This window comes from Macaca nemestrina, chromosome 1 (assembly GCF_043159975.1).
Source record: "Macaca nemestrina isolate mMacNem1 chromosome 1, mMacNem.hap1, whole genome shotgun sequence".
Lineage (NCBI taxonomy): Eukaryota > Metazoa > Chordata > Mammalia > Primates > Cercopithecidae > Macaca > Macaca nemestrina.
Window position 1 is genome coordinate 73,151,172 of NC_092125.1, and position 19,338 is coordinate 73,170,509.

Below are 19,338 nucleotides of genomic sequence, written 5' to 3' on the forward strand. Positions count from 1 at the left end.
AAATTATTGCTAATAGTCAAGGCCTCTCTCTCTCTCTGTGTTGCTCTCACTTTTGCTGTCTCTCTTTTTCTCTTCTCTTCTGTCTCTTTTATTCATCTTTCGCTTCTTAATTTAATATTTGTTGTTGTTTTTACTGTCTCAAAATGTCCCTCAAACTTCTTCCAGAGGCAGAATCTACCTCTAATTACTAACTTTCTTATCTCAGCAAAAGCTATTTAAAACTTTCCTCTTATTTGACTTTTTTACATGGCTTCTATACTGATAAAACAAGCATGCTCAGAAAACTGATAACATTTCTGATTTAAAAAATGATAATCAATGCAATTTAGATAAGGTAAGATAAAAAATAAAAGCCTATGTGGAACGCAGCCAACGATTCATCTGTTTGCATTAATAGGTTCCAGCAATGGTACTACAGGCACGGAAAGCCAAGCCGGTTTGCCACTGCACTTAGCAAGCACATGAGCTTAAAAATAAACTTTGACAATGCAGATCTCTTTGTCCTTTCAGGAATGGAAAACATTATGTACTTCAAAGCATACTAAGCCTGATTTGAAAATATAGTTGGGATATTGTTACTGTAGCAATTGGGGGAGTCTTTAGCCTGCACACAGTACATGGATGCTTCGTGTGTAAATGCTTGAGCCACAAACTTGTGAGAATAAGTGACGCTGGCAACTTTGATATGCTCATTCATAAGGAAGAAACTTCTGTCTTTTAAATTCTCTGGAACAACTGGGATATAGTTCTTCATTTTAATCAGGGAATTTCTTCCTAAACCAAACTCTAAAAGCAGAGGATTTGAGTAGCACATTTCGCTTGCATACAGCAGAGTTTGTTCATTTTGAGTGTTTTTGTACAGGAAACTGATCTACAGGGTAACATTCACACACAAAAAGGAAACAGTATGGGACGATGGCTTGTTAGTACAAGTGACTCTGTTTTGGAAATTACGGACAAGAAACCTTGGAGGAAGAACGGCATTAAAGATCAAAAGCATGATGACTCCTGATGAAAACATCACCAAATGATGAACCCACGAGCAAAAAGGAATTTCTACTGTGAGTATCTTTGCAATAATCAAGTACCTTATTTGTTTTCAAAATTTCTAGATTATGCTGAGTAGATTTCCAAGCAAGTATTTGATGTAAGGAGTCTTCATTATATAAAAGTCTATAATTAAACTCATTGGGTGGTTCCAACAGAGGGTTAGTTTCTGGAATTTTTTCCATGACCTTGCAACACCAAAATAAATTGCACGTTAATTCGGGCATGTTTTATACAACAGGCATGTTACATCAGGCTTTTATTTGTGATGTATTACTTCTGGCAATGTAAAAATTGATCAACATGTGTATCTATAAATTCCATTGCATTTAGATTCTGGTAATTTATGTTTACTTTGCTTTCACGCTGTGGTTAGTCCTGTAATCAATTTTTTCATATACAGATTTACACATATTATTTGTAGTTTACTTAGAATATTAGTTATTTCCTGAGGGAATCTCATGTATATAGTGGGAAAGAGGTGGCTTAGAATCTTGGAAATGGGGAAGAAAAGGTACGATAGTTTAAATCTTGAGAACTAAGACCTAAGTTCTTTTTACATTTCCATAGTTTATTTAGCAAGTAGTTTTATTTGAAATAATTTAGATGTCTCTATGTAAGACTTCTCACCTCACAAGAATACTGTTGTGGTCTTAGAAATGTGAATAAAACTCATCAAAAGCATAATCCTAGGTACATATTAAATGTAGCAAAGTCCATCTTCAGGGTGCCTGTCATATAGTATGTACTAAATAAATATTTTTTGAATGCTGAATAAATGCTGGTGTTGGGTAATAGGACACGTTTCATGTTGGTACAGTAATCATTTTACAGCAGGGTTTAATTTTATGAATTTATCTGAGTGTGATTGAATTCTATTTAACAAGAATTATATAATAATGGCATTACATTATATCACTTTTTTTCAATAAGTAATTTCCTCAAAAATCAAATTTCTGGTTAATTGCTATTCTTGGTTGTTTTTCTCTTGAAATACAGAAGAATTTCTTCCACATATTATTTGGAAGGGTATCACAAGAATTTGTTCCACATATTATTTGGGAACAATTCTACATATATATATATATATATGCTTATTTCCAATTAGTATGTCATGTCCAGATTCTGGTTTGTGCATTGGGACTTGGAATCAGCACTTCTGGAGCCCCCTTTGCTGAAGGTTGATGGGTTGGACAAGACACTGGCCAAGTCCTCATGGGATGAAGACTACTTTTTAGGTCCAAGGGGCATGAAAATAAACTCAGAGGTGAAGGTGAGTGATCAAAAGGCTCTTGGAGTTAAATTGCGTAGCTTTTGGAGCCAAATTTCTAGAGTGGCAGAAGAGAAACAAAAGGTATGGAGAGAGCTGGAGAGGGTAGGTCAAGCTACAGATGCCATCTCCATCTTATCGTGTGCCAGCTAACACTGTTCTAGTACTCTAATTTCTTCTCATGTTACTTAGTATAGACATGTGCTAAACTGAACACATGTCCTTCTGCTACCATAAGTAGGAAACAAAAATGCTGTATATGTGATTTGATTGCATCTGATTAGAAGTAGTGGTGAAATCCTTTGGGTAGACACTGACCTCAACTTCAACTAAGCAACAGTTATCATTAAGGTAAACTACTTTTGGACAATCATCTATAACATTGGATATAAGCTTAATGTTGGATACGTTTATATTATGTAAATGTATATAACATCACATATAACAATAGATAAATTTAAATTATCCCATTAACAGTTCTGTTCAGTCTATTTACAGGTAAAATAATCCAGGCAAATCTTTCAGATGCAATTCTAATTAAAACAAGGCATTCTATAGGAATAGCTTGGAAGTTCTTTTAAGAATTAGGAAGTTGGTTGATAATCTGCATGAACACTTTTTCAGGCTAAAAGCATCTGGATTTATTATGCAAAATTCTGGGACCTTGATCAAGAAATGACGTAGTATTACAGAAGTCCTAAGTCTTTTTTTTTTTTTTTTTTTTTTTTAAGGAAAAGGAAGCCATCTGATTATAATTGAAAGCCAAGTAAGGTATGGTAGAATGATTATGATTTTGAGGATTGTCTTCAAAAGGAAAAGTGTAGGTTTAGGTCCTCCCACAAGCAGGATTAGGATGTAGTTATTGATGACAAATGATAACTTTAGTTTTTATGGCATGCTATATTTTTTTCTGGTTACTTGTTTGACATCAAAATATCTATAGCCAGAGCTATCTAAAAATTTGTTGCACCAGGAGGAATGAGTTCCCTGCCACTAGTGAAATGTTGTAGATAAGGAGGCTCAGCAAGGAGGAAAAAGCACGTATTTTGAGTCAAATTAGTGATGGAATTCCAGACCCCCTACTTATAAACAGAGTGACCTTGGGCAAATTACCTAACTACCAAGATTGTGGTTCCCCATATATAAAACAGGATTAATAGTTCTCCCCTCCTCTACTTTTTGTGAAGATTAAATGAGATAATTAATGTCAACTTTTTGGTAGATAGTAAGCATGCGATAAGATGGTTAAACTACATGGGCTTTAGGGACCTTCCTAACTTTGAGGCCCAAGAAATTCTAGCTGTTTAAAGTAACCTAAATTCCTCATTTGTGCTCAATACTATTCAAAGCTGCAACTCAACAGAAATATCTTCTCCACCTACTGGATTTCTAATAGAAAACTGTAAATCAAATCTACACATTCAGTAAAAAATGATAAGTCAATCAGAATGCATTTTTTTAAAAAAGAAAGTAATGTGGCCGGGCGCGGTGGCTCACGCCTGTAATCCCAGCACTTTGGGAGGCCGAGGCGGGCGGATCACAAGGTCAGGAGATCGAGACCACGGTGAAACCCCGTCTCTACTAAAAATACAAAAAATTAGCCGGGCGCGGTTGTGGGCGCCTGTAGTCCCAGCTACTCGGGAGGCTGAGGCAGGAGAATGGCGTGAACCCGGGAGGCGGAGCTTGCAGTGAGCCGAGATCGCGCCACTGCACTCCAGCCTGGGCAACAGCGTGAGACTCCGTCTCAAAAAAAAAAAAAAAAAAAAAAAAAAAAAAAAAAAAAAAAGAAAGTAATGTGTTCTTTTTGCTTTAGATGCTTTAGATGTGTAGGTGATCTAAATCAATTTGATTTGCCATTCTATAGTCCTTGATGATTAAGACAGTGGAAACACCGGATTGGCCATTGCTAATTGATTTTCCCTTTCATCTTTGGTATATAACCATGTCTAATCATCTCAGAAAAGCCACTGTAGCCAACAGTCATTCTCAGAAGAAATGTTTTTTTTTTTTGAAAGTTGAAGTGCTGAAACTGTTCATCTTTAAAATGTCTCCCATGGTAGCTTTCTATGGTGTCTGCAAAAATCAGTTTTAGGTGAGGAGTGTATTTTGATGTTTTAGTTTATTGTGTCAATTTGTTCCAAACACATATGCAAAGCACTTGGGTAGAACCACTGTTTTTACACTACTACTGAAACTGGCTTAAGCAGCGTGTACACATCACAGATATGAAATAACAATCTAGCTGTTAGATTTGCTATCTGGAAAATTATCATGTATTTGTGAGAGTGTCAGCAGCAGCTATTAAAGAAAATAATAGCTTGCACAGATATAGTGCCATTTTCTTTACAAAACCATTTACATATGTATACATCATTCATTCTATCTCACTTTGAAGTGGAGAGAGAAGCTATGTTTACTTCATTTGCTGCATAATGTGAATAATAAACCCAGAAATTAAGCAGAGTTGTCCAATGAAAATGGACATGGAGTAATGAGACTTTGCATCTAGTATAATTTGTTTGAGAGTCTTATGGCCACCTCTGATTTTTATCCAGAAATATATGATTCACCTGCTTCTCTAATGCTTTAATAGTGGTCTTAAACTTGAGAACTAATTAACTCTTACTTTATATTGTGTCATCCACAGAGGACCAAGCAATCTGGCACAAAAAAAGATATAGTATACTTGAGTACAAGTCCAATTAGGTACGCAGAAAAACCTGAGTGTCTGGAATTCTCTGTCTTCTCTACTATAAGTAAATCCCAGACACTTCAAGAAATGAAGGTATTCATATTTATTCTATTATATTTTTCATTTTACGAAGGAGTCAGTTGCAAATGTGCTCTTGGCTACCTTTCCTGGCTGCTGAGATAACATGGACTTGGACAACTGTATTTTATGTGTGTGTGTCTCAAATTAACAGTGACAACATCAGCTAAAACAATGCTTCACAGTTCCTCAAAAGCTGGTAAACTACCTCTTAATAGGAATAGATTTTGAGGCTTGGGGCACAGTTACATCTGCTGATTTGAGTCTAGTAATCAAATATCTTCCTTGGTATGAATGAGAGTGTCAGCCAGGTGCAAGAGAAAAACATTAAACTATGAAGCAGCAGGTCCAGATGTTTTTCACCAGTTAGCCACCAGGTTATTTAGAAGAGAAGTGTTGAATTTTTTACATGAGTAGCTATGTATTTGCAATATTCTTTTAGTTCAGTTTTTAATTTTCTTTTCATTTAAAAGCTTAACATTACGCATTCTGTACAATGCTTCCGATTGGTGGCATTTCATAAGAATGTAGGCTTAAACAGGAAATCACAGAATAGAGGGCTTAGACGCATTTTGAATTTCATTGAATGAATCTTAGAGAAGACATGTGCGTAGCTCAGACTGTATTATCCTTATTATTCCTCCCTCCTGTGAGAGAGACAGACTCTAAGGTTAGATAAGTGCAGCAGAGCTAATAGAGGTGCGATTACAAGTCATTAAATATCCTGACGCCAAAGTGTTTTGTTTCCATTAGGCTGTTTTTGTTCTTTCGAAACCCGAGGTAAGAGGTCAAGGTGAATTGAACTGCAATGTGTAAAAAGCAACCAGCAACTTTTCATACCTTGGCTTTCAAGAGTTCTGAGTAGTGTGAGCCTGAGTTCTCACTTCTTTTCCTTCATGTTCTTAAGGTTGGTTTTAATTTTGAGAAGGGTAGAAGAACCTCACTCCCTCAGCGTAGGATTTTCTGTTCATAGGACACAGATTTTTGTTTTTGTGTGTGTGTATGTTTGTATACATATATATTTAAGTTACTTTATATTAACTAATACACATTATACATTACATAATGTAAACAGAATAATAAAATATATATAATATTGTATGAAATATATATTTAAGTTACTTTTAAATTTACATCAAGTAAAATTCACTATTTTTTGTGCGTATAGTTCTATGAGTTTTAATATAGAGTCTTGTAACCACGATCAAGATATAGAACCGTTCCTTCACCCCAAAAACATTCCTTTGTGCTGCCCCTTTGTGGTCAAAACCTCTCCTATCTCGAACTCTTGGGACAATTTATTTGTTTTTTGTCTTTATAGTTTTGCCTTTTCCAGAATTTTAGTATAAATGAAATCATACCGTTTACAATCTTTTGAGTCTGATTTCTTTTTTTGTTGAGGCAGGGTCTCACACTGGTTGTCCAGGCTGGAGTGCAGTGGCACTGCCTTGGCTCACTGCATCCTCGACCTCCTGGGCTCAGGTGATTCTCCCATCTCAGCTTCCCGAGTAGCTGGGATTACAGGCACGCACCACCACATTGGCTAATTTGTTACATTTTTAGTAGAGATGGGGTTTTGCTATGTTGCCCAGGCTGGTCTCAAATTCCTGGACTCAAGCAATCTACCCGCGTTGGCCTCCCAGAGTGCTGGGATTACAGGCCTGAGTCACCATGCCCGGCCTTGAGTCTGAATTTTTTTTTTTTTTTTTTGAGATGGAGTCTCACTCTGTTGCCCAGGCAGAAGTGGAGTGCAGTGGCGTCATCTCGGCTCACTGCAACCTCTGCCTCCTGGGTTAAAGTGATTCTTCTGCTTCCGCCTCCCGAGTAGCTGGGACTACAGGCACGTGCTACCACGCCCAGCTATTTTTTTTTGTATTTTTAGTAGAGACAGATTTCCCCATGTTGGTCAGGACCGTCTTGATCTCCTGACCTCATGATCCACCCGCCTTGGCCTCCTAAAGTGCTGGGATTACAGGCGTGAGTCACCATGCCCGGCCTTAAGTCTGATTTTTTTTCACTTAGAGGAATGCATTTACATTCATCCTTGTTGTTGTTGTGTGTATATCAGTAGTTGGTTTCTTTTTATTGCTGAGAAGTATTTTGTTGTACCAGAGAAATTCTGGTGCAATAAAACACCAGTGAAGAATGTTCAGGCTGTTTCCAGTTTTTAATGATTAGGAACAATGCTGCTCTTAACATAATGTGCTCTGAACATAGTTTTTTTTGTATAAATGCGAGTTTTCGTTCTTCTAAATACCTAAGAGTGGGATTGAAGATCGTAAGATAAATGTACATATAACTTATAAGAAACTACCAAACTGTTTTCCAGAGTGGCTTGACCATTTTGTATGTCCACCAGCAGGGTGCGAGGGTCCTAGTTACTTCACATTTTTGCCAGTGCTTGGTATTGATGTGTTTTTTTTTTTTTTCTCTTACCCATTCAAACAGGTGTATAGTGGAATCTCATTGTGGTTTTAACACGTTGAATATCTTTTCATGTGTTATTTGCAATCTGATTATATTCTTTAGTAAAATATCTGTTCAAATCTTTTTTCTTTTTCTTTCTTTTTTTTTTTTGAGACAGGGTCTCACTCTGTCACCCAGGTTGGAGTGAAGTGAACAATTATAGTTCACAGCAGCAGCCTGTAACTCCTGGGCTCAAGTGATCCTCCTGCCTCAGCCTGCCAAGTAGCTGGGACTACTGATGCACACCACCACACCCAGCTAATCTTTTAGTTAGTTAGTTTGTTTGTTTGTTTCTGTAGAGTCAGTGTCTGGCTATGTTGCCCAGTTTCGTTCATCATTATTATTTTTTTTTACTGGACATTTGCTTTCTTATTGTTGGTTTTGAGAGTTCATTTTAAATTAAGGATTTAAGCCCTTTATTAGATTTGTGATTCAGGTATTTTCACTAGGTTGTGTTTTTCATTCCCTTAGCCATCTTTTATGGAGAAAAAGATTTTAGTTTTGATGAAGTACAATTGATCAACTTTTTTCTTTTATGGGTCATACTCTTGGTGTCATAGTTAAGAATTTTTTCCTAATTCAAATTTATGAAAAATTTCTTTTGTGTTTTCTTTTTTCAGAATATTTGTAATTTTGTGTTTTACATTTAGATCTGTGATTCACTTCAAGTTAATTTTGTATAAGATATGAGGTGTGGGTCAAGGTATGTATTTTTTTGGCATATGAATGTCCGATTGTATTAACACAATCTGTTGGAAATATTATCCTTTTTCTATAAAACTGCCTTTGCACTTGTACTAAAAATCAGTTGACCTGTATACCATAATTTAGTACCACTAATACCATATTGTCTTGACTGATATAACTTCAGAGTAGGTCATGAAATCAAGTAGTGTGAATCTTCTAAATTTGTTCTTCTTTAAAAAAAATGTTTTCTGTGTCATTTATCTTTCCACACAAATTTTAGAATCAACTTGACAGTATTTATGAAAACCCTGCCGGGATTTTAACTGGGATAAGTGCTAAATCTATAGACAAATTTGGAAAAAAATGATATCTAAACAATACTGAGCCTTCCAGAAGATAGTGAGCGTTATTTAGCTCTTCCTTGATTTCTCTTATTTGGCTCTCCTTTGATTTCCCTTTGAAAACCACCAGATTTTGCATACTTTTTAAGACTAACATCTAGGCATGTCATTTTATGGGCCCTTATAAATGGAACTTTGAAAAATGTCTGTTTCCAATTTTCATTACTAGTATATACATATATGTGGGATGGATTTTTGCATATTGACATGTGTCTTATAAATTTGCTAAACTCATTTCTTAGTTCTAGAAGGCTTTTGCAAAACTATTTAGCTTTTCTATATCAATCATGACATCTATGAATAGGATAATTTTATTTCTTCATTGCCAGTCAGTGTGCCTTTTATTTCTTTTACTTACCTTGTTGAACTGGCTAGGGTTTCAGTACTATGCCAAATAGGAGTTGTGGGAGCAAATGTCTTTGTGTTCTTCCTTATATTGGTGGGAAAAGATGTAGTCTTCATTGTTACATGTGTTAGCTATAGTTTTTTAAATAGATACTCTTTATCAGGTTAAGGAAATTCTCTTTTATTCTTAGTTTGCTGAGAGTGTTTATTATAGATGAGTTTCAGTTTTTTCAAATGCTTTTCCTGCCTCATTTAATATGATCATGTGATTTTTTTTCTCCTATCGTTTGTTAGTATGGTGAATGATATTGATTGAATTTTGAATGTTGAGCCAGGCTTCCATTTCCAGGATTAACCCCACTTAACTGTAAGACATTTCTCTTTTTTGCCTACTGTTGGATTAAATTTGCTAATACTTTGTTGAGAAATTCTACATATATGTACATGAGAGGCATTCATCTGTAGTTTTCTTTTTCTGTACTGCCTTTCTCCTGCTTGGTGTCAGTGTATTGATGGCCTCAAAAATGTCAAAAATTCTCAATTTAAGGCTCTCAGAATGTACTGATGGTATTGCAGTGTTAAATTTAAATTAACAGAGAGAAGTAAATGATCAGCTGTGGAACAATACTGTTCCATCGAGAGGATAGTAGTCTAGAAATATGTAATAAAGGAAAACAAGTGAAACACATAATTGATGAAGTTTAATGAACTGGGTTCAAAAAATTGATTGTTTATCATGATAATCCAAATGTGATGTGAATTAAGAAACCATATCCAGCCAGGAAGACTGCTCATTCCCACCCCGCTGTAATCAGGTTTTACTTATACAAGGAGTCCATCTGGTGATTTTTCCATGAACTGATAAGGGTGTGATCCTTTGGCATTTCCATCCATCCTGAGCAGCATAATAGGTAAGTTCCATAAAGAGATGAATTTTCCACTGTTGGTGGAAACCCATATTTATCTTTCTGTCCAGTTGAAAATACAGCCGTAATTTGTTTTAATGATATTATGATGTCAAATATAAGAATATTAGCTAAAGGGAGAGAGCTCTAAACTCCAAAATTGGAGTAAGATAGGCTAGTATTGTAGAAGTCAGCCCCTTTCATCCAGGCGCAATGTGAGAGGTCAGGAAAGCATATCATACTGGTTATGAAGGTGAACTCTGCCCTTAGATTGTCTGGTTTGAACTTGTGAGCGGGCTGACATCAGGTAAGTCACTAAACATTATATTGAACATTTTAAACATAACTATTTTAAAGATCCTTTCCAATTTCTCTCTTACCTCTAGTGTCTCAGATGTGAATTCTCTGTTTTTTTGGGGTCTGGGTCTTTGGAATTTCTTTTCTATATCAGACTCCCTCATGTTATATCCTTAAATTCCTCACTTTGCTAGGAAAAATTTCCTCTCTAGTCCGTTGTGTGCACTGGCTGTGGTTACCTCTCTATGGAGTGATTTTTGATAACCCCAGATCATATCTGATTGAATTAGCAGGTTCTAAGCCATTTTTCATGTCAGCTTTTTAGCTTGAGATGTCTGAACCATATAAAATTGAGGCTTCCACATAAACCATACAGGCTCTGGGGTCTTTGGCAGGTAATTCTGTATCCATTCATGACCTGAGATGGATAATTAATTTCTAGATGAGCCCATGGTTAGCGGGTGGAAATTTTTTCTTCTCTGTTAAAAATCTCAGTGACAGAGACATGTGCTCCCGACATCATTTTGCCCATGGAGCATCAATTCTTTCTTATCACCTTTGACTCCCTCTCAGTTGACAGCACTTGTAGATTCTTTGTTGTGTTAGAGCTGAAAAAGTTACAAAAAGGATCTTTAATGTATTGAAGGGTTAGCAGAAACTAGATGAGATCCAAGGGGAACAAGTAAAAGCAAAGAAAAATAACTGTGAACTGAAACGATAATACTGAGCAAACATAAAATTGAGGCTTAGCTTGGAGGCAAATACCAATACCACTGCAGAAATCATGAGCCTGGTCTCTGTCTCAATTGGAAATCTCTCCCTTAAGTAAAAGCCTTGGAAGGAAGCTAAGGTGGTTTCAGATCAGTAATCCCTCTAGCCTCTTTCTAGAGAAAAACATTTCCAGGTTAGGCCCCCACAATCAAGTGAAACTAAGTTTCACTATCAATGTGTATGTATAATCAAAACTTACTGAATACCCAAGGCAACAAGCTGCATGACTGAAAGTCAATAAAAACAAAGAACAACAAATTAGGGATCTAGCAACTAAAATATAATAGTTGAAATACAAAACTCAATTTATAGGTTGAACACTAAAGAGAGGATTAATGAATTGACAAGTGTGTCTAAAGAAACTATTCAGAGCATGGAGCATATGGAGACCAAAAAAAAAAAAAAAAAAAAAAAAAGAAAAATACAAGAGTTAAGAGATATAGAGGATGCAATAAGAATGCATAAGCAATCTTGAGCAAAAAGAGCAAAACTGAAGGCATCACACTCCCTGATTTCAGAATCTACTATAAAGCTATAGTAATTATAAAACGGCATGGTACTGGCATAAAAAGAGACACATACACCAGTGGAACAGAATACAAAGCCTAGAAATAAATCTACCAATTTATGGTCAACTGATTTTTAACAGATGCCAAGAATGCACAACAAGGAAAGGGCCAGTTACTTTGATAAATGATGTTGGGAAAACGGAATATTCACATACAGAAGGATGAAGTTAGACCCTCATCTCACATAATATATAAAAATTAACTCAAATGGATTAAAGATTTAAATATAAGACCTGAAATTGTAAAACCCCTGGAATAAAACATGGGAAAACTCCATGACATTGGTCTGGACAATGTTTTGTATATGAACCCCAAAGCACAGGCAAATGAAAGCAAAAACAGACAAATGGAATTACATCAAACCAAAAGCTTCTGAATGGCAAAGGAAACAGTTAACAGAATGAAGAGTAATGTAAGGAAGAGAAGAAAATATTTGCAAACCATGCACTAATAAGGGGTTAATATTCAAAATATGTAAGGAACTCAAAGAACTCAATAGCAAGAAAACAAATAACCCAATTAACAAATAGGCAAAGGATCTGAGTAGACATTTCTCAAAAGAAGACATACAGACAGGTATATAAAAATATGCTTAATACCACTAATCATTAGGGAAATGCAAGTTAAAACCACAATGAGATATCACCTTGCCCTATCAGAATGGCTATTATCAAAAAAGATGAAAAATGACAAGTGTTGGTGAAGATGTGAAGAAAAGGGAACTCTTACACACTGTTGGAGGGAATGTGTATAAGTACAGCCCTATTGGAAACAGTATTGTGGTTCCTCAAAAATATAAAAATAGAGCTATCGTATGATCCAGCAATCCCACTGCTGGCTGTATGCCCCAAAGAAAGAAAATCATTTTATCAAAGAGCTGCATTCCCATGTTTATCGCAGCATTATTCATAATCACCAAGGTACGAAATCAACATAAGTGTCCATCAGCAGATGAATGGATAAAGAAAATGTGGTATATGTACAATAGAACACTGTTTAGCTGTTAAAAAGTAGGAAATCCTATCATTTGTGCAACATGGATGAAACTGAAGGACATTGTGTTATATAAAAGAAGCCAGGCAGAGATGGTAACTATTACATGATTTCACTTATATGTGAATCTCAAAACATCGAGCTCATAGAAACAGAAAATAGAATGATGGTTACCAGAGACTGGGGTTTGGGAAGATTAGAGAGATATTGGTCAAAGGACACAAAATTTCAGCTAGACGGGTGGAATAAATTCAAGAGATCTATTGTACAACGTGGTGACTATAGCTAATAATGTATACTTGAAAATTACTAGGAGATTTTGTGTTCTCACCACAAAACAAGTATGTGAGGTAATGCATATATTAATTAGCCTGAATAGCCCTTCCACAATGTATACATACATCAAAACATTATGTTATATACCACATATGTATAATTTTTACTCATCAATTGAAGTAAATAAATAGTGTTCAATAGACATAACGTGAAATGCCAAAAACGGTGAGCAGATACGTGTGAAATACTCCTTGGAAAACAGGTAAAGAATGAAAAAATAACACACATCAAGTATTCAATTGGAGGTGCATTTGGAGAGAATGAAAGAAAAGTAGTCTGCAAATAATTAGTGGCTAATAATTTTACATAAATTGCATATGCACAATTAAGAACACATATAATAAAGTATGTATGTAATAATATGTATGATGTAGATATTGATATATTTCCCAGCTACGTCCACTATAAAGGTCTAGAAAAAAATTACCAGACATCCAGTAGCAAAATAAATCTTTGGTGTTAAAATTGTGATTTTGATTGCGAATGAGAATCTTTAGCATCAAAGTGGTGGTTTTGTCATTTTCCCACTGAAAGAATCTAAACATCTTTGAGAAATGCATGGGTCCAATTGTGGATCAAGAAATGTAGAATATCAGCCTGGAACACCTTACATTGGATAGTGAAGAAGCTCTCATGACTAATTATAGGTTCTTGTGATTGGTTCGTGCCTATGGAACCAATTTTAAAAGGCCACTATTAGTGGGACGATTTGAGCAGGATAACTGCAATAACTGGAAATCTGTCAAATATTTAAATACATGAGTTCATGATGATAAGAAAATAATTAACTAGAGACTCAGGCAACTCCTCTTTAAAACGATAGTTAAATGGAAATGAAGGGTAAGTAGGATAGAGCCAGTGAGAATGCCACAGATAGTATATGTGCACAGTCTGAAGATCAAAGAATTCAGTCCTGTGTGTTGAGAGACAAGTGAGTGGACAGGAAAGAGGGTCAAAATGAGGTTGGTGAATTACGCATGGCCAGTCATTTCAGGATCATTTAGTCATGCTAAGGATTTGGTCTTTCAATTCTAAACATAATGAGAGGCTGGGCGCAGTGGCTCATGCCTGTAATCCCAGCACTTTGGGAGGCCGAGGCGGGTGGATCACGAGGTCAGGAGATCGAGACCATCCCGTGAATGGTGAAACCCCATCTCTACTAAAAATACAAAAAAGTAGCTGGGCGTGGTGGCGGGAGCCTGTAGTCCCAGCTACTCGGGAGGCTGAGGTGGCAGAATGGCGTAAACCCAGGAGGCAGAGCTTGCAGTGAGCTGAGATCGTGCCACTGCACTCCAGCCTGGGCAACAGAGCAAGACTCTGTCTCAAAAAAAATAAAAAAATAAACATAACGAGAACTTCCTGGAAAGTTTCCTGCAAGTAAGGATCATGATCAAATTCGTGTTCTTAAAAGATTACCCTGCCTGCTAAGTGGCCAGTGGATTGAGGGGGTCAAGAGCAGAATCATAGAAAGGGAGAGCTCAGGGCCACTGCAGGTGAGAGATGAAGCTGTCTAGACCTGGTAAACACATGTGGGGTGCAATTCTCTCTCAACATGGAAAAAACAAAACCCATCCAAGAAAGACCCTTTGCTCTCTGGAGTAACTTCATAACTTGCCATGTCCTACATATCTGATAAAATGAGCCCACTTGTCCTTATTCCACTGTTATCAATAACCGGTTTTCTCCAACAGAAGCTAGACTCTATGTAATGTTTATACTTAAAATAAAAAATTGGTAGGTCCTCTTCAAAGAACAGCTTTCTAGTAGAGTGATATCACTTTGCTTTTAAAGTCTTCTGAGCAGATAAAATTGCTTTCTATTATACTTTGTTTTTACCTTTTCTGATGCAAGCTATAGACCTTCAAAAAAAAGCATGTTGCAATAGAGATTTTGTGTTTCTTACTGAGTTCACACATAAAGAAAAAAACCTGTTTGTATGTAAAAAGGAGTTATTCTCCCCTAGAGAAACACCGATGAACAGGGCCAATAATCAGCTGAGACACCCGATATGACAATGTCAGTTGTTCATGACAATGTCAGTTAATGGCTAGTGTCCATTAGTTGTCCCATCTGTTCGTAATGGTCAGTGTCTATGCGCTCATGGTTGTTAAATATTTAAAACTCATCCTGTTCATGAATATTGGATCATATTTACTATTTTCATTTGGAATACATTTCAATTCATTCACCTTCTATGTGATTGGAATTAGAGGCAGAGAATAGACAACATTCGGAAGTGCCACATACAATCCCTTCTTTGGAGAGGCAAGGAAAGATTGTTAAAGAGATTTATTGTAGACATGTTATAGATCGTCTCCTCTTGCATTCTCTGGTTTTTGGTATGCTTGGTTATTCTCCATGAAGAAACATTCTAGCTGCCTTGCCGCTCTTATGCTTTTCGTCCTTTCTTTGGCACAAAATTATTGTTCTGTTTTTAAAAAGGAGACTACAAGTTTTCAAAAATTTCAAGTTGTATTTTAGATATAGAGGGTACATGAGCAGGGGGACCACAATATATACATTGTATTTAATTTTACCATATTGTATTTAAGAGAAAAAAAGAATAAACAAGATAATTTATTTCACCCTGAGTCATTATAGATCTATTCATCAAAGTTCATAGCATTAATTATCCCTTTTTTCCCTTGTTGGGTGACTGTCCATTTTCTACATTTCTGCCAAACCTTTGGTAATTCATTAGGTTTCTTTCAGAGGTGCGGTGCTTTGGATGTTTTCAAATGTTCTTTAAGGATGGCTTTGTGCTGTGAACTCTGTTAATAATGCTTTGGACCAAATCTATTGAACAAATGTATCAAGCTTAAAAATATTATTAATAATCAAAGATAAAGTCTGGCTACAAAGATGTTTAGACTTCTTCAGTGACTTCTAAATTTGTGATAACCCTTATTTTCTTATGGGTCTCATATACTGTCTCAGAAGCAAACTTCGAAAGAGGAATCCCAAAAATATGTTGAGCCTCAGTATATTTCTTTATTTAATTTATTTTTTGACACAGGGTCTGACTCTGTAGCTTAGGCTGGAGTGCAGTGGCACAATCTTGGCTCATTGCAACCTCTGCCTCCTGGGTTCAAGCGATTATTGTGCCTCAGTCTCTTGAGTAGCTGAGACTACAGATATGCGCCTCCATGTCCAGCTAATTTTTTATATTTTAGTAGGCACGAGATTTCAGCATGTTGCCCAGGTTGGTTTTGAACTCCTGAGCTCAGGCAATCCACCCACCTCAGCCTCTCAGTGTTAGGATTACAGGAGTGAGACACTATGCTGGGCCAAACCTCAATGCCTTTAGATCTCAATGGTTTTCCAGTGTGACAACTGAAAAACGATGCTTAGTTGGTTGTGTAAATTAGAGTTTGCTTTATACTTTATGCTACGTTCTCACCATATACTGTCAGATACATTATCGTGATCAAAGACTCTTCAAGTAAAATGTCATACATAGGATATCACCTTTCAATTTCATTTTATAAATCTCCTGGTCTGCCTACCTCTAATCTTCTAGTATAATAATAAAAAAATTCAGTCGTGGTGGGAAGATGATAATTTCAATTATTTTAAATGATTAATAGTTTTTAAATCACACAGAGTTTATATTTTCAATGATGGATGAGAGTTGGGTATTAGATATTAAGAACATATTTTTTAACTTTACAGTAATTTTCATCTATGTTTAGACAGTGAAAAATTATGCTTCAGGTAGTCATGTTAAGTACCTGCAATTCTCAGCTTACAAATGCAACTGTTTAAGAAATATGATTTCATTTTCCTACAAGTGAACTTAAGTTATATTTCAAGTTCCCCGTTTCATCTGGTTGAAATTCAGTCTTGGTTAATGTGATGGTTGATAACAGGTGTCAGCTTGACTGGGTTAAGTGTTACCCAGATAGCGTTCTTAAAAGATTATCCTGCCTGCTAAGCGGTCAATGGATTGAGGGGGTCAAGAGCAGAATCATAGAGAGGGAGAGCTCAGGGCCACTGCAGGTGAAAGATGAAGCTGGCTAGACGTGGTAAACACTTGTGGGGTGCAATTCTCTCTCAACATGGAAAAAAGAAACCCATCCAAAAAAGACCCTTTGCTATCTGGTAAAGCACTATCTCTGGACACATCTGTAAGGGTGTTTCCAGAAGAGGTTGGCATCTGAATCAGTGGGCTGAGTAAGGAAGATCTGCCCTTACCCAAGGTGGGCAGGCACCATTCTATTTGTTGAGGTCCTTGCTAGAACAAAAAGGCAGAGGAAAGATGGATTTGCCCTCTGTTCTGGAACTGAGACAACCATCTTTATCTGACCTTGAATATCAGAATTCCAGGGTCTTAGACCTTTGGGTTCTGACGCTTATACCAGCAGCACTCAGTTTCTTAGGCCTCAGCCTCAGGCTGAGACTTGCAGCATTGGCTACACTGGTTTTCAGGCATTTGAACTCAACTGTATTATACCACCAATTTCCTTGCTTCTCCAGCTTGCAGATGACACACTGTGGGACTTGGCCTCCATAATCACATGAGCCAATTGCCATGATAAATCCCCTCCTATCATCTATCTATCTATGTATCTCTCTCTCTCTCTCTCTCTCTCTCTGTCTCTCATCTATCTATCTACCTATCATCTCTCTATCTAATCCATCTAACTATCATCTTGTTTCTCTTTCTTTGGAGCACCCTAATACAGTCAATTTGGAGTTTCTTCCAGTGTTTCAAGGTCTTTTCCAAGTCAATTCAGGATCTTCCCAAATCTAATGTTTTCTTCTGGGTTGTAGAGCTTTAAGAGGCCCAAGAGCTTGGTGTGGCTGTTTTGACATCTGCCTTGGAAGTATTTGCTGTGACATCACTTGTTTTTGAGTCCTCCACAGGTTGTAACCATGTCTTCCTTACCCTATGTATCAGATCTCTTCAAATCTGCTTGGCAATTTATGAGCTTCTCTTGTGAGACAAGAGACATGTGTGGCTCTTCTCTTGTGCCATTCTAGGTCCACAGGGGATTTTCAAAGTTGTCTCAGCCTTTTTTTGGCTGAATACTTTATGGAGCCATTACTATTCAAATGCTATCATGCCAAGGAGGGCATGGGATATTTTTTTTTTTTAAATGCATTCCCTTACTAAGTTCCAGGTCACGGCCTCCATTCAAATCCCTAAACTTGTCTGAAGATGTGCAACCTTCCTTCTGCCTAACTTGGCTTAGGGTTTGGGGAAGGTACATGGCCCTTTCCCAAAAACCCAGGAACATCTAATCTGCCTCTCCCTGATTTTTCTCTTCTTTTACAGCCCAGATAATCTTTATCTTATCTAAAATGGAAAAGAAAAAACAAACCCTGGATTTCACCACTTTAATGTTTATGCAAGGACTTTGAGTTTTAAAGTGAAAGTCAATGATTTACTCCTTCCTTTTTCTTTCCTTCCCAGAGGGGGTGAATCTAAAAGAGACTTTATTAGTGGGGTTAGAATCACATGCATAAAAAAGAATTACTAGAAATGAAAAGAAACAATTCAGTGATACAATATGAACAGTATGAACAGTATGCCTGTTGACACATGGGATTTCCACAGCCTGCAGATTTTGAAACTGAAGTAGGTGGCCCTGAAATACGAGCTTTTTGTTTTAATGGAGCTATTGCTACTGTAAAACAACTGTATAAATCCTTTCCAAAAAAATCCCTTCTTGCATTTTAGGAACTTTCTCTAAGGCTTATTATATTTTTTTTTGTATCTTTTTTCCTGTATGGTGAGAGAAGGAAATTTATTCTTGGAAATACATAAGCTCTTTGGGCTCCGGTCAGCCCTCTACTACAAAGGTATCTTCCTGTGCACTCTTCTTGACAAAGAGAACCCTGCCATATAATCCAGCTGTGCATAACTGAATGTGCCAGTTCAGTAATCCTTTAATGAATCACCTTTTAAAATCTGCCCCTCAGCCATAAGTATGTCACTTCAACATCATTTTATACTGTGAATTGAGTTACATTAAAGCAGTTAAAGCATGGAAAGAGGCAAGAGTATTTTACATTAAATTACTGGATAACAATCATAATCAACAGTTGAGTGCCCTAGTTAGTGAGCCTGACCATGTTATAAACTGATTTGGCACTGAAGACTCTTCTAGCTAAAGTCCAGCAACCAGGCGAACGTCTTTGCATAAGCACCAAATTCCTGAATTTGTTTTGATATATATTCTCATCAATAATGGCAATGATGCAGAACAATTGCACAATTTTAAAAATAAAATTTTTGGTTTGCAAAACATTTGGCTTTTCAGGTGAAGAAATTTGCATGAGAGGTGGCTCAAAGCTATGTTGGTTTAGATACAGCTTTTATCTGAGATGTGTCCAACCTAAATCCTACATTATGCTCTATTTTATTTGTTTTGCTTTGTCTCCCCTCCACTTCACCTTGCTCCCTTTAATGTTCTTGTCATTAGGACACAAAAGAGGAGAAGAATGAAATCTGCATACCTAGCTCTAAGGATTTTCC

At 36.6% G+C, this 19,338-nt stretch overlaps 1 protein-coding gene and 1 long non-coding RNA gene across 2 annotated transcripts in view; one reads left to right on the forward strand and one right to left on the reverse strand.

The window, feature by feature from the left end:
- The first annotated feature begins 598 nt into the window (after window positions 1–598).
- The window catches only part of LOC105493522 (potassium two pore domain channel subfamily K member 2), a 235,399-nt gene continuing 216,659 nt past the window's right edge, over window positions 599–19,338 (forward strand). Inside the window, exon 1 of the mRNA XM_011761223.3 lies at window positions 599–1,061. Within this exon, the coding sequence (XP_011759525.1) occupies window positions 1,028–1,061 (34 nt within the window). The 5' untranslated portion in view covers window positions 599–1,027. The remainder of the gene's footprint in view (window positions 1,062–19,338) is intronic.
- LOC139356620 (uncharacterized) overlaps window positions 9,879–19,338 on the reverse strand; it is a 36,164-nt gene continuing 26,704 nt past the window's right edge. Inside the window, exons 3-4 of the long non-coding RNA XR_011608724.1 lie at window positions 10,745–10,796; window positions 9,879–9,926 (exon numbers count right to left, since the gene is read on the reverse strand). This is a non-coding gene — a long non-coding RNA (uncharacterized lncRNA). The remainder of the gene's footprint in view (window positions 9,927–10,744; window positions 10,797–19,338) is intronic.